The 14,639-nt window shown below is 38.2% G+C and overlaps 1 protein-coding gene across 1 annotated transcript in view; it reads left to right on the plus strand.

The window, feature by feature from the left end:
• Positions 1-14,639, plus strand: part of LOC136242475 (transient receptor potential cation channel subfamily A member 1 homolog) — a gene marked incomplete at its 5' end in the record, with an annotated part of 157,819 nt that overhangs the window by 70,411 nt on the left and 72,769 nt on the right. Inside the window, 3 exon segments of the mRNA XM_066033906.1 lie at positions 703-849; positions 2,054-2,183; positions 12,603-12,778. Of these exon segments, the coding sequence (XP_065889978.1) occupies positions 703-849; positions 2,054-2,183; positions 12,603-12,778 (453 nt within the window).

Genomic DNA, 14,639 nt, shown 5'->3' on the forward strand with positions numbered 1-14,639 from the left:
CAGGTTTACTAGTGAACATTTAATCTCTATAACTATAGGAGGGACTAAATGTTCACTAGTATATCTGCAGGTGTAGGTGACATCCCTTGTTTCTCTAAATTTTCTATGATCCCTAATCAAACTTACAATTCCTAATTTTTCCTTAAACTTGTATAATGTATCTAGTGGTTGCACTCATATTGACTTGGGTGATTGATCGCCTTATGCAGGCTATTAGCCTGCTGCAGATCAGAAGTACTACATATTAACTGTAATGTGGTTTTTGCCTGATATGTGGACCTGTGGCCCTTGTGCTGTTGGGCATACATATCAGCCAAAGGTGTTACAACTATTACATAAATTCTGTTCTCAACAATCATCATTGTATCTATAGATAATAAGCCCAAAAGTTAGTCTATGGCTGATTTTGGTCTTATAAAATACAAAGAGATAAGTGAACTCCAATTTAAGCTGTTGGAAAGGGTGAGGCATTCAAAACAACTGGGATTTAAAAGTTGTGAAGTCAAAGGTGGTGGACAAGAAGTGGCCGCAATGATATTAATGCTAATAATGGCTGCGTGGGTTATTAATATTTATTAGCATTAACATCATTACAGCCATTTATTGGCTACCTTTGATTCCACTATTTTAACCCAGGTGTTTTGAAGGCCACACCCCTTTTCATGGCTTGGGTACTTTATGTGGATTTGTATTTTCATACAGAATTGCATCAGAACTGTTGAAGAATAAGGCAAAGATGACAATAAAGGATAAAGAAGGTTTTGTTCCACTGCATTATGCAGCCCGACACGAATTCCTGGAAATTGTTACACTTCTGGTTGACAACCATGCTGACATTGATCCTATTAAGTATGTGATCAAAAGAAATAAATTTACACAATGCATTGTACATGCTTTACATGCTGGTGGTTGTTATTACTCTAAATTTATGTATGTGTGTGTGTGCGTGTATGTGTGTGTGTGTGCATGTAAACAGGTGGGGTAGACCTGGTGGCCTGGTGCCAACTGGGGAAGCAGTCCACCCAGCTGTAACATCAATGGGTACCTAGTGTAAACTGGGGAAGCAAATGCTCAACTGTCCATGTCTCATATAGCAGTTGAAGCTCCAGGTGGGACTTTGGGTGCCCACACCTTCAACTGTGAGACATGGTACAGCCTCCTGTGGGTTACTAGTTCTGCCCCAGGAGGGCATGCCTGCGCTGACTCATAGCACCTGAGTAGCGCACAGGAGCCCCAGTGCTGGCCACTGAGCAGCGTGACCACTTAGCGGCAGCTGAAAGCTTTGCTTTTGTGTGTATGTATGTGTGTATGTACATACATACGTATGTATGTATGTATGTATGTATGTATGTATGTATGTATGTATGTATGTATGTATGTATGTATGTATGTATGTATGTATGTATGTATGTATGTATGTATGTATGTATGTATGTATGTAAGCCATAGGCTGGTTGGTTTTGGGGCCTTATAGCCTACAGCAAGAAGTGAAATCCACTCAAAAACAGCCAAGCTGTGAAAAAATGGTGTGGCCTTAAAAATCCTGGGTGAAAAAAGTTGTGAAATCAAAGGTGGTGGCCAAGAAATGGCTGCAATGATGTTAATGCTAATAAATTTTAATAATGGCTGTCTGTCAGCATTATAAAAATTTATTAGCATTAACATCATTGCAGCCATTTCTTGGCTGCCACCTTTGATTTCACAACTTTTTTCACCCAGGATTTTTAAGGCCACACCATTTTTTCACAGCTTGGCTGTTTTTGAGTGGTTTATTTACTGAGCAATTGTTTTGTATTTATACCTGTAAGGTATTCTTGCTATTGGGGACTACTTCACTGATTCAGGACCCATGGTGGAATTAGTTACATTTTTCTGAGTTTAAACTTGCATAGATGGCTCTGCCAGATGGCTACTAGGCACTTCAATTTAACCGTACTTCACAGCATTTGTGCGCAGATTTTTAACCAGCACTGCATGGTCATTATTCCTACTATTAAATACTATGTACATTACTTTTTGTTAGTTTTATCTGCCTTCTTGGTACTTGCTTTAGTGATGAAAATGGTTTAACTCCACTGACTTGTGCTGCAGCAGAAGGACATGAAGTGATTGTTGACTACTTGCTAGAATCAGGAGCTGACATAGATGGAAAGTTTCATGACCAAAAAGATGATTCTCGAAAAGTATGTACTGTATGTGATTTCAGCAGTCGAAATAAAATTTTGTCGCAAAACTTCCAGTGTCCACTTCATAGATTATCCATCTTTCTTCTCTGCACACACCTTCCATTTCTAAAAACAAGAAAGAAAAATTGATGCTCTAAATATTTCTCCATTATTATTGCTGTAGTACATCACAAAAACTATAAGAGTATTGTCCTTCACCATCTAATGATGAGCTTTTGTAACTATTTATATATTAACAATTTTAATGATAAGTATATCACTACTAGAAAATATTCCCATGACAATACTATGAATTTTTCATGTAAACCCATGAATCGTCAAGTTTTCATTGGTGTGCTCCCAATGGAAGTTGTATTATGGTAAAATTTAGATGAAATATCCATTAAAGGCCCATATCCATTAAAGGCCCATAGGCCCATAATAAATACTTTAGGTTTAAGGAAGAAAATCCATCCCTCCTGGAGGAAGACTGAGTGTAGCCCCGACTAGACATTGGGTGACCTGCAGTTCGAATCCTGGGGTTGGAGGGATTTTTTCCTTACTTTGGCCTCTTTTCTGTTACACCTTATCAGTCATCAAGTCAAGTCACCAAGTCAAGTCATTAAGTCCAAGTCCTTGAAATTAGGCTAGGTAATCCTAAGGCTGCACCACATGTTAGTGCTGGTCACTGTAAAATGTTAATAATAATAATAATAATGATAATGAATATAGGACATGAAATGTACATGAGCAGGGGCGGATCCAGGAGCTGGCAAGGGAAGGGGCACAAACAGGCTAAGTTGTAGGTAGTTAGGTGTAGTGTCATGTATAGAGTTCTATATAGACGAGAGTGTATCCAATCTCTAGAGGAGTACTGCGGTAGGCTAAGAGAGCCAGATAAGGATCTCCTTCCGTCTTTAGCAAATTCTTAATTGTGCCAACAGCACGTTCAGCCTCGCCATTACTTAGGGGAAAATACAGGGTGACTTGCTTATAACTGCGCTCTCTACAGGGAGGCTTAATTGCAGCTGACCTCCCCACAGGGTGACTTATTTATAGTTGAAATTTTCACAGGTTGACTTGTTTGTAACTGAACTATCTACATGGTGACTTGATTGTAGCCGGTATCTCTATAGGGACTCTCTACATGGTGATTTGAATGTAGCTGATCTTTCTACAGGGTGACTTATTTGAGCTGAACTCACTACATGGTGAGTTGACTGTAGTTGATTTCTCTACACGGTGACCTGCATTATAGCTGAACTCTACAGGGTGAATTTTTGTAGCTGAACTCACTACAAGGTGACTTGTTGTGGCTGAACTCTCTACAGGGTGACTTGTTGTGTAGCTTAACTCTCTAGGTTGATTTGTTGTGTAGCTGAACTCTCTACAGAGTGACTTGTTTGAAGCTGAACTCTGCCTTATTTTGTAGCTGAACTCTTTACAGGGTGACTTGTTTGTAACTGAACTCTCTACATGGTAACTTGTAAGTAGCTGAGCTCTCTACATGGTGACTTGCTAGTTGTTTGTAGCTTAACTCTGTACAGGATGACTTATTTGTAGCTGAACTCTCTACGATTGTAGCTGAACACTCTACAGGATAACCTGCTACTTACTGAATGTTCTAATAGGGTAACTGCACTATTAAAGTATCTCAATTGAGGGTTTGTTACATGTAGTTAGTTTCCACAGTATAACTCAGTGTTTTTATTGTAATTCTTCTAAACGACTGAAAGATTATTCTACAATGACTAATCCACCTATACACTAATTTTCAGCTCATTCCTATAAGCGGTTTGCCTAGTAAGCATGGCAACCAAACGTTTTTGTTTCTAAAACAAACGTTGATCATATGATACTTGCACACTATAATTCCATGAATATTGATCAGATTCCCATGTATTGAGATTTGTGTTAATAATCCCTTTAAGTGCACCAAATTTTAGCTTGATTGGAGTATGCATTTGTGTTGTATGGTGGATTTTGCAAAGTGAGCAAAAAGAAATAGAAGAAAAATATGAAATTTTGGCCACTTGTATCTCGGAAATGGCTAGGGAGATTTCCTTCAAATTTGGTATGTGGACTCCCCTACGGCAATATTGGTTTCAATTGGTTAAGAGATCATGGAGCTACATATGTATGAAAATCTAAACAAGTTTCTATTAACAAACGCCTAACTTAATTATATGTGGCCCAGTTGCTGAAAGGATTGTCGATGAACTCTGTTTCACTATAAAGTGCTACTTCTTATTATTTCATCTATTGGGGTGTGGAATATACCACGATTACTTGGGATATGTGTGAAATATATACATTCTCCCTTGAGCGCTGCACACTCTTGTGATCATGCATATATTTTAGTCATAAGCGTGTTTCAACTATATAGTATATCCCACATTTGCAACACTTGATTTGTGGCTGGGCCTGCAAGCAAAACCTGGGAATGTGGCATAATACTTTCGTCTATTTTTTCAAACATTTCATAACTATACCTTTTATGAGACTAATATGCTATGCATGGGTATGATAGCTCAGTAATATAGTTTTCAGAAGCAGACACTCTATTATTCTACGTATTCTGGTATCCCCAGTTTTCACACATATGATCTAAGTAAGAATTACAGCAATAAACAAAATGTTGATTGCCAATCTCCTATAGGGTGGAATTCGGTACGTTGGTCTAGTTCAGATAATGGTCTTAGACTTGCCAAATTCTACAAATATCTCTCTTCCAATTCAAACCAATAATAGTGCCTTTTGACAATCTTGCCCAAACCCTGTTGCTGTAAAATGAAATTGTCAAATGCTTCAACTGCTTGGTTATTTGCCATGTGTCCTTGAATTCAAGTCGAAGAAATATTACCTCATCACCAACTCATAGTGTTTTCAGGATTATATTCGTATTCATGTCATAGCCAAAATAAAACAGCACACATACATCACTGTACAAAATTAATGATGAGAATTTTGTGAAACTTAATTAACTTATTGAGCAAGAGTCCTTAGACACATGCATCCATGAGTACAATCCTTAAATGACCTGAGTGGGTATGGCAGGATGTAGTTATAATGAAGCCCCTATCCCAGACATTCACAGCATCAAAGCTAATGTTCATCTCTACAGATGTTCTACCTCTAAAGAAGCTGCTAAACAGATTCATTCTCATCTTTCTCCATCCCTTCAGTGAGCTATGGTCCTGAACAGCGAGATCATCCTCTTGGCTGACAGCCTTACCGCTGCAAGAGTATTGTACATTTACAGTATGGCTGGAAACTTGTCTGGTCATTGTGTATGTGGTTCATCTTTTAAGATCATGCCATGGCTTGTCAACATGGTGGCCTTACCTTTGTAAGACATGATGAAATACGAGATCTTACTGTTGAAAGGCTTAACCAGTTGTGCTTTGATGTTGCAATTGAGCCACCTTTGCAAATACTTTCTTGTGAGGCTATCGTTCCACTGACCTCTAACAAACAGGATGAAGCACTTTCCGACATTCATGCATGGGGATTTTGGGTGAGGAGGCAGGATATCTTTTTTGATGTAAGGATTTTTCATCCTAATGCACCTAGCTACCATAATTCCAGTATTCCCTCCATCTATAGGCAGCATGAACAGGCTAAAGAGAGAGAGTATGGTGATCGGGTTCATGAGGTTAAACAGGTATCCTTTATCCCACTAGTATTTGCAACTACAGGGGATATGGGTAGAGAGACAACCATTTTTTAATCGCAGACTTGCTGATCTATTGTCCCGAAGGAACACATTAACTTATAGTAACACATTGGCATGGCTTCGATGCAACAATCTCCACAATGGAAATAGTGGAGCATATCAAATTCTGTATGAAAAGCATCCAGCACGAGCACGAAATTCATGCCTATTATCTTGCAGAACTGAGCAAATTTTCAAACCATTAATAATTTTGGTAATTACCTTGACAGGCCATTTGGTGTGTGGGCTATGAGATTACAAGACTCAACGTAAATTGTTATGTATACTGACTGACTATGCATTCAGAGAAGGCTAGAGCAACTGAAACTGCCACTCAGCAGCTGAATTCTTTGCCAGCAACAACATACAACCTTGCTCTACAGGCAATACAGGTGCCAACTGTATTCACACAGATAAGCACTGCCATTATTGCAAAAATGTGGGTCACATTGCTTATTGTGTTGTAAAAAGAAAGTGGAACAAAAGTTTCAAAAAAAGACCAAAAGACCAAGCAGTGGATGTGGTAGATGCTAGTACAACTGAGAGTGACAAGGAAACATTTGATCCAGTATATTTGTTAGCATATAGAGAACTCGAGTACTCATTAAGAATTTTAGTACTTGGATAAGCACTGAATGTCCAAACGGAGAACATAATCTGTCCAGTATATTTGTTAGCATAGAGAACTTGAGTACTCATTAAGAATTTTAGTACTCGCGGATAGTAAAATTGGAATTTGAGTACTTGTTAAAATCATGTGACCCAGCTTGCCATATTTGTCATCATGAAATGACATCATGAAGACTTGATTTGATTTTGTGTAATTTAATGCACAATGCATGTTAGGAACACTAATCAATGAAAACCTGCTACCACTACTAAGAAGAGATTGACTATGGAGAGTGCAACTAGATGGGACAAGGTATTTCAGTAACAAGGAGTTGAAATCAATCAGTGTGGTAAATAGTGAATCAATCGAGGAGGAACTTCTTGATGTTTTCAAAGAAGAATTTAATGGTGAAAAGGCTGAGGTGGAGGGAGAACTCCAATTATCAGGGATCTCACCCAATATTCCATTTAGCCAGTGCTTAGCCAGATAGACCAGATCCTGTAGCAACAAGCAGTAGATAACAAAGTGATTGGGCCATGCCTATTGTGGTCATCTCTAAGAAGAATGGGAAATTATGCACTGATGCTGACTTTAAAGGCTATAGATTAACCCTTAAGTTTGAAGATATCAATGTACTCTCTATCGACTCCTGATGAAGTTTTGCAGCACTAGCAAGTAGTGAGTCCTTTACTAATGTAGATCAGTTATGTGCTTATATGCAAAAGAAGCTCAAAACCAGAGGTTACTTGACAATCACCACACCCCTAGTGAAATAAGTCCCACTCAGAAGAGGGTAAAAGTGTTATTGAAGCTTTAGCCCCTAATCAGAACTTGAATCAGTCATGGGTATATGATCACCACTAATGCAAGATTTGTTGTCCGCTATACTGTGTCCATTGTGCAAGCTTTGAAATAAGGAAACACCTTGAAAGTCAAACAAAGCTTGCCAATCAAGACTCACGGTAGTGAGTCGCGAGGCCAAGAAGTACAAAGCGCGCGCCCACAATAATAATAAACACGCAACCACTACTGTGAGTCATTTACATGAGAGATCGATTATGCAATCTTTTAAAATCCGCACGGTGAAATCTCAGCCTTACTAAAAGATTCCGCCTCGAAACCAGGGGCATGTAACCTTTGTATAATGAGTAACTACCACACGAAAAGTCAGGCAAATTGTTGCAGTAGTTTGTTCCATCGCCCACCCATTTACAATGCATTAATTTATTTATTTATTCAAATGTGCATCGTTCTTTTTTTCATTTTCTTCACCATCGCATCCCATTGGAGTGATTTTCTTTCAACCATGAAGTCGTATTGTAAAAAGGCTGCGGCTATCAGGGGCTTTTTACACAATGTATCTGTACATTTAATTTCACTAAAAGTTGTTCGTTAGTTTATGAGATCGCCTTTGTGCTCTTTGAAGATTCAAACTTGCCACCATGACATCAAGGTATGAGGCGCCCGCCTCAATTCCCAAACCCAAACAGTGTGGAACTAGTGGGCAAGGTCATTAGCCATAGCGAGCTGGCTGCCATTGTGCTGTCAACTCTTGGTTTAATTGTGAGTCCAGTCACTGATTTTTGTTTTAAATTTGCCATGGTATGCCTCCACTGACTCGTTATAGCGTGACTCCGGCCCATCTAGGGCCGTACATAGCTATAGCCAGCTGTTTCATACCCGCTGTAGTGATATAGTTGAAGTACCTTACTGCTACATTACCCGTGCACGTCTTTAATCCCACCCCAGCCCTTCAGTGCCTGTGAAACTTCAGTTTTCACTTAAAAAGCCAGCATCAGCGCATCACCTTTCAGCACTCGGCCGCATTAACCCACAATTATAGAAACTCTTTAATGATAGCATGAATATACTGTAATAGTAAACATTTACATTATGATGATCCCATAAAATTAAAAAAATGACTACAATAGCACAAGAAGCCAGATACACTAGTGTTTGGCTATGAAGTACCACCGGCCAAGAGTTCATAATATAGTAGTGGGGTCTTGGTACCACATATTAATTTTTCTTCACCATTTTCCTGATTTGTTCATTGACCATAAACTCACCTGCCAACAGTCACGACATCAGTATCCACCCTGCATATACAGAAAGGGATACAGTATGGTAAGGCACAGCTAACTAAAAACATGTAATCATATAGTCAGACTAACATGTCAACAAACACTTAATTCCACTATTATGATTATTGTTAAAGAGAGCATCCCACATAGCCATTCCCAAGATGTATTCAGCATACTGCAGCAGTTGATGACCAATTTTGGAATATATTAATTGACTTGTTTTGTGGTTCTCACCTACATTGTTGACATAACAATTTTTGTTGCTAGGAGACATATAAACTAGGAGGGACTAGTGGTTATTATAGCATAATGGTAAACAAGTTACACAACAGCAAAGGAAATTTTAATGAACTAGCAGTGATTGGATAGTTGATAGATAAAAGTAGAAAACAATTTGTAGTTTTCCAGTCCTGATTGTTTGAGAATAAGCACATTAGCTGTTATAAGCATGAAAAAAGCAAGACAGACTAAATTTTAACACAAGGTTTATGATGCAAACTCATTATGCACCTACCAATGTGTTACCCCACCCCCTTGGATGTAAACCCTGTAAGTGGGGCTTTACAAGGCGAATTGACATAAAACTGCTGCTTCACTATGGAGCATTTGACAATCATTCATTAAGCACCCAAGTATTTTTTTCTATGCTATGTCAAATCCCCCACGTTGCAACTGGAGCCAGTGGTGCATGGGGATTTGATACAATAGGTTTGTCCTACCATGGGGCATTTAACATTCGGTTGTGCCCACTATAGCCCTATATATGCCCGAAGGGGGGGTTAGTAGGGCAGTACATTAATATTTGCATTATATATATAATATTGTGCATCTACTGGGGTAAGTAGATTAAGCCTGTACCTTGCGGGCCTAAGCATGTCCCTCTCCTGTTTTGAAAAATAATCTTTTATTGCCTGCCCCTAACTGGAGTTTGCCTGACACCTTCAACATCACAAAAAGCTATCTAAAATGGTTAATTTAGCTTTGACCATTGGCAAACTACAACACTCAACAGTTATATACAGAGTATATACATAACTCTATATATCTGCCCAGTTACTATATACTATAGGGTCCATGGTTGTCTCAGATCTGCTTATATTATTATCACATCAATCAATTGATGCATAGTAATTACGGCCTACTGTATGTACGCATTGAGCTGAGCCCTCAAAAATATTAACTCATTTGTAGTATTGACTTATCCGCTAACCATTCAAATGCCTGACACATTATTTATAGCCAAAGTTTTCACCATACATTATAGGAAGCCATAAAAGTACATAGCCTATTAACCTTTCCTGAACTGTTGGTGGAAGCACTTGTTTGCTCTTGACATCTTTGTTGTCATCACTAACCATCTTGGTTGGTTGAAACGTTGAGAAAATATCCTCTTTCATTTTTAGCTGTTTTCTCAGGGTTCAGCTCAACTTGTTCGCGGTCTAACCCACACAGCTAGAACAAGCCAGCTACGAGGCTCTGGCCTACACTAGCTTAGTATATAATCACTATGGCATGGGAAATTCCTGTCTAAAATTACAACGGTAGTTATATAGCCATTTACAATGACTTAGCTATACACGAACTTACCCGGCAATTTGCTGGGAGAATAGTGTGATGCATTCAGTGCCATCAGGCTTCATGTCCATTCCGAGGCATACATTCAGCAACAACTCGCAGCTGATTCGGCTCCACTTGTCATGCACAGATTTCAACTAGATTAGTTATATCACCAACCCACTGCTTCAGCAAGAACAGTTAAGACTGTAGCCTTGACTTCAGTTGCCGGTTCTTATTTACGTGAAACATCTCGCGACATACAGTATCACGTGAGTCCTTGCAGGAATTTGAATACTATTTTCAGTTTGAATGAATTTTCTCTTAGCAAGTCACTTTTAGTAGTGCTTCTAAACACTGAACTTGGAAGCTTTTGCTACTAATTTAGCTAGCTAATCTGTTGCTGATGCAGTGTCTCCTATGTAATATAATACCTAACTGTATGTTCTCTATCAACAAAAAGTAATGATATCCTGTGCCAAAAACAGCCCAGCTGTAAAAAAAAGCGAGGCCAAGAATGCACAAGTACATGTTCATGGAGTAACCAAAAGACATGATATCAAAATCTGGCCAAGAAAGCATTTACAGTAGTATATAGGCACTTTTGTGCATTCATTTTCTATATGCTTCACATTATCACATCCAGCTAGCTGCACATGTGTGCTTGCAATATAAACAATACTACTGAGATGATAAAAGATATTACACTGCATTGTTACCAACATTAATTTAACTAAAAATTTACAATTAGTTTCTACTTGGCCATCTTTTTGCACTGCATGTATATTAAAATAAAAAGATGGCCAAGTAGAAACTAATTGTAAATTTTTAGTTAAATTAATGTTGGTAACAATGCAGTGTAATATCTTTTATTATCTCAGTAGTATTGTTTATATTGCAAGCACACATGTGCAGCTAGCTGGATGTGATAATGTGAAGCATATAGAAAATGAATGCACAAAAGTGCCTATATACTACTGTAAATGCTTTCTTGGCCAGATTTTGATATCATGTCTTTTGGTTACTCCATGAACATGTACTTGTGCATTCTTGGCCTCGCTTTTTTTACAGCTGGGCTGTTTTTGGCACAGGTATACTTTTAACTGGCTAAGGTATCTGTGAATCATACCCCAGTACTAGCTCAATATGAAGTGACAAGGCCCATTAACTGCCTCTACTTATGGCTTGGAAGCTTCAAGTCACGAGCAGCTGGTTGCTTATGTATATGTATCCCAAATGCTATGCCAAACAGAATGAAATTATGCACAGCTCAAAAGGAAAGTTCTTGCTAGTATTTGTGATGTGAAGAAGTTTAACCAATATATCTTGGTACCACCAGCTCTTATGTAAATATGGAGGGGTACATCAACTCTCGGCATCAAGCATGCAAAGATGGACCCTCATTATAAGCGCTATATCTACAAGATTGTGTGCACTCCAGGCCCAAGTAACCAGTGTACAGATTGCTTATCACATCTGGTAACTGCCATACACCCAGCTGAGAAAGGAAATGAGGTACATGCAATGTCTATTAGCAACCCCAGCTCCCTGTTACAACTATTATTATTATTATTATTTGGTGTACTGTGCAGAACTAAATTGATTTCAGCTAATACCAGCAAGGATCCTGTCTAAGCTTTCAAATTATGTTTCATGATCCTTGCTAATACCAGATGAGGTTAAACCCTTCCTGCAGAAGAAACTTGAAATGATAATTGTAGATGAATAATATACTCTGAGGGAAGCATTTGATTGTCTCAAACCTGTTAAGAGCTAAACTTCTAAAAGAATTGCATGTTGGACATGTGGAAGTGTGCTGTATGAAAGCTTTGGCATCTACAGCAGTCACATGTGGTGGCCTGTCCTATATATGAGACGCTTTCTAAGCTTGCAAACCAAGCCTGGACCAGTAGTGAACAATCACCAGTAGTACACAATCCATGGTAATATCCTAATGCACCATGGGAATGGGTATACATTGGTTTTGGAGAATGGAATAAAAAATGCTTTCAGTAAGTGGCCAGAAGTGAGAAATGAAACTTGATGGTTTAACAACAGTTCAGAAAACCATTGAGGCTGTTTTGAATGACATACTGTACTCACAACTCATGCTAATCCAGCAACTCTAGTTTCTGGTAACAGACTTTAGTTCATATCCTCAGAATTTAAAGAGTGCCTACAAGGATATAGTCACCACCATATCACCCAGCTTTATATGAGTTAGCAAAGAATATGTGGTCAAGAATGTAAAATATCTCCAGAAGAAAGAAGCCCCACTAAGACTAAGTCTAGCATGGTGAGGTTCCCGATTTAAATCTGATGAAATAATATGTGTATTGTCACCATTGAATGTCTGGCTTATGCACAAAATAGTACAAATGTGTAATTGAAATGTGTAAAGAAATCATTGTAGCTACATTTTGCAAGTATGTACAATGTGTGTACATTATATCAATTATTTTGTTTATATCTAGACTACTCCATTGATAGCTGCTTGTGTCAATGGTCATGTGGGAGTAATAGAGCACTTACTCAAGGATCGATATCGCACTTATGCTGATGTAAGAATAGAAGCTGCTGACATAGATGAAAATGCAGACGTTACCTTCAAATGTACTTGCCTTGTATTTGCCATTCTACACAACCAAAGGTGAATTATGATGTACATACCTATAATATGTGTAACTACTGCTTTGGTATTCTGTACTATAAGGCTTGTCATTACCTAGCACTTTATGTGTGTACATAAGATATTTCAAGTTTGTTCAAAGTATGCATGGTAATGTAAAAAGCCATTCAGATTCAAATCCAAAAGTGTGCTTAATTTTCAACGAGCAAAGTGGATGTGCTTTACTTTCCTATAGAAAATGGTATGCATAAAGTCCTTCAATCTTTGGAAGATAATGAGGTCTTGTTAAAGACCTCTAGGGAGGTTCTCTAAATTGGTTGGAGACCTCCTTGCAGATATAATCAACATAACTCAAAAAGAAGCCAACACACTGCACAAATCACAAATGATTATTGCATGATAAGCAGTGCTCCCATCAATGAGGTATGACTGTTGTGTGTTAGCTTTCTTATATAGATGATGACATCACAAGTGATTGTATAGGTTTAGATTTGTGCAAGGAAGATTATGATTGTGGGTTTACGTTTCATTCAACAACACCAGTAAGATAGAAAGAACAAGCTAATGTAGAAGCCAAGCTTTATTACTACAACACTACTCAAAAATGTCAGCTGCAGCACAAATTTTACAAGAGACAGAATTAAGGACCCGCCGATTATGCTCATAATTTTACCTATTATGCTATGCTGCACTGCTCAAAAATTTACCTATTATGCTTAAATTCATGCCCAATACTTACCTATTATGCCCAAATTATGCCCTATTATTTATGCCTCGGTTCTCATGCTCTGCTAATAATTTCCAGTTTATGGATAGCTGAAGCACAAACTTACCTGTCAAAATGCAAATCACAGAAAAGATCGATATACTCTAATAGAACAGTCAGCTGTGTGAATGTTCTATTAGAATTACTGACTGTTCTATTAGAGTATATCGATCTTTCTGTGATAGCTATTTTGATAAGCAGGAATTCATACTATTACACAAATATTCTACCTATTATGCTAGCATTATTCTCAATGCTTTCAGGCACCTATTATGCTCATAATTATGCCAGCATAATCGGCGGGTCCCTAGACAGAATGCTGTACAATCACTTCTTTTACAGTATGCTATACACACATGACATTCTTACATTTCTATCTGCTACATCTTCCCCCTTCACAAAAAAATATGCATGTATTACATAATCATTATAATGTTATGGGGGGAGATGGGTACAAGTGCGTAACGGTTTGATTCAACATGTTCTGGATCATCATTAGTATTAGTAGGTGCCCTAGGTTGACTGGGAGAATTGAGTTAATCAACAGCATCTGCAGCTGAAAATCTCATGTTCCTTCATCATTAACTACTGAATTGTTATCATCATGTGTTTGAGGATTGTCATCATCTACTTCTAATAAAGTGCTACAGGTGTATTATTATGTACTGGAACACTGTTATCTTCTGTTGTAGGAATATCATCATCTATACGAAACAATGGTATATTCAGTGGTACTTCTCTTCTCTGTCGTTGAAAGGATCTTAGTACTTAAGGGGAATCCACCATCTCTCCAAACCTCATATCCTCAGGGCAAGGTTATAAGTGATTAAAGTGTACTAAAAGTCAACGATGTCTTCCTCTGCAATTTTGAATATTATATGTAGCATCTGATAATTTCTTCACTATCTTATAAGGCCATGTCCAAAGATGATAAAGTTTACAGGAAAAGCCACTGGGGACTACAGAAGCACACCACATATCCCTAGGTTTCCATGCCTCTTCCTGTCATGCAACTCATTCTGATGCTTTTGCTTCAACTCCGTCATTGAACGAACATATTGATAAGCATTCTCCAAAACAGCAGCCATGTTCCTAGCAAGACAATGAACATTCTGA

The sequence above is a fragment of the Dysidea avara genome, chromosome 13, assembly GCF_963678975.1.
Source record: "Dysidea avara chromosome 13, odDysAvar1.4, whole genome shotgun sequence".
In the NCBI taxonomy this organism is placed as follows: Eukaryota; Metazoa; Porifera; class Demospongiae; order Dictyoceratida; family Dysideidae; genus Dysidea; species Dysidea avara.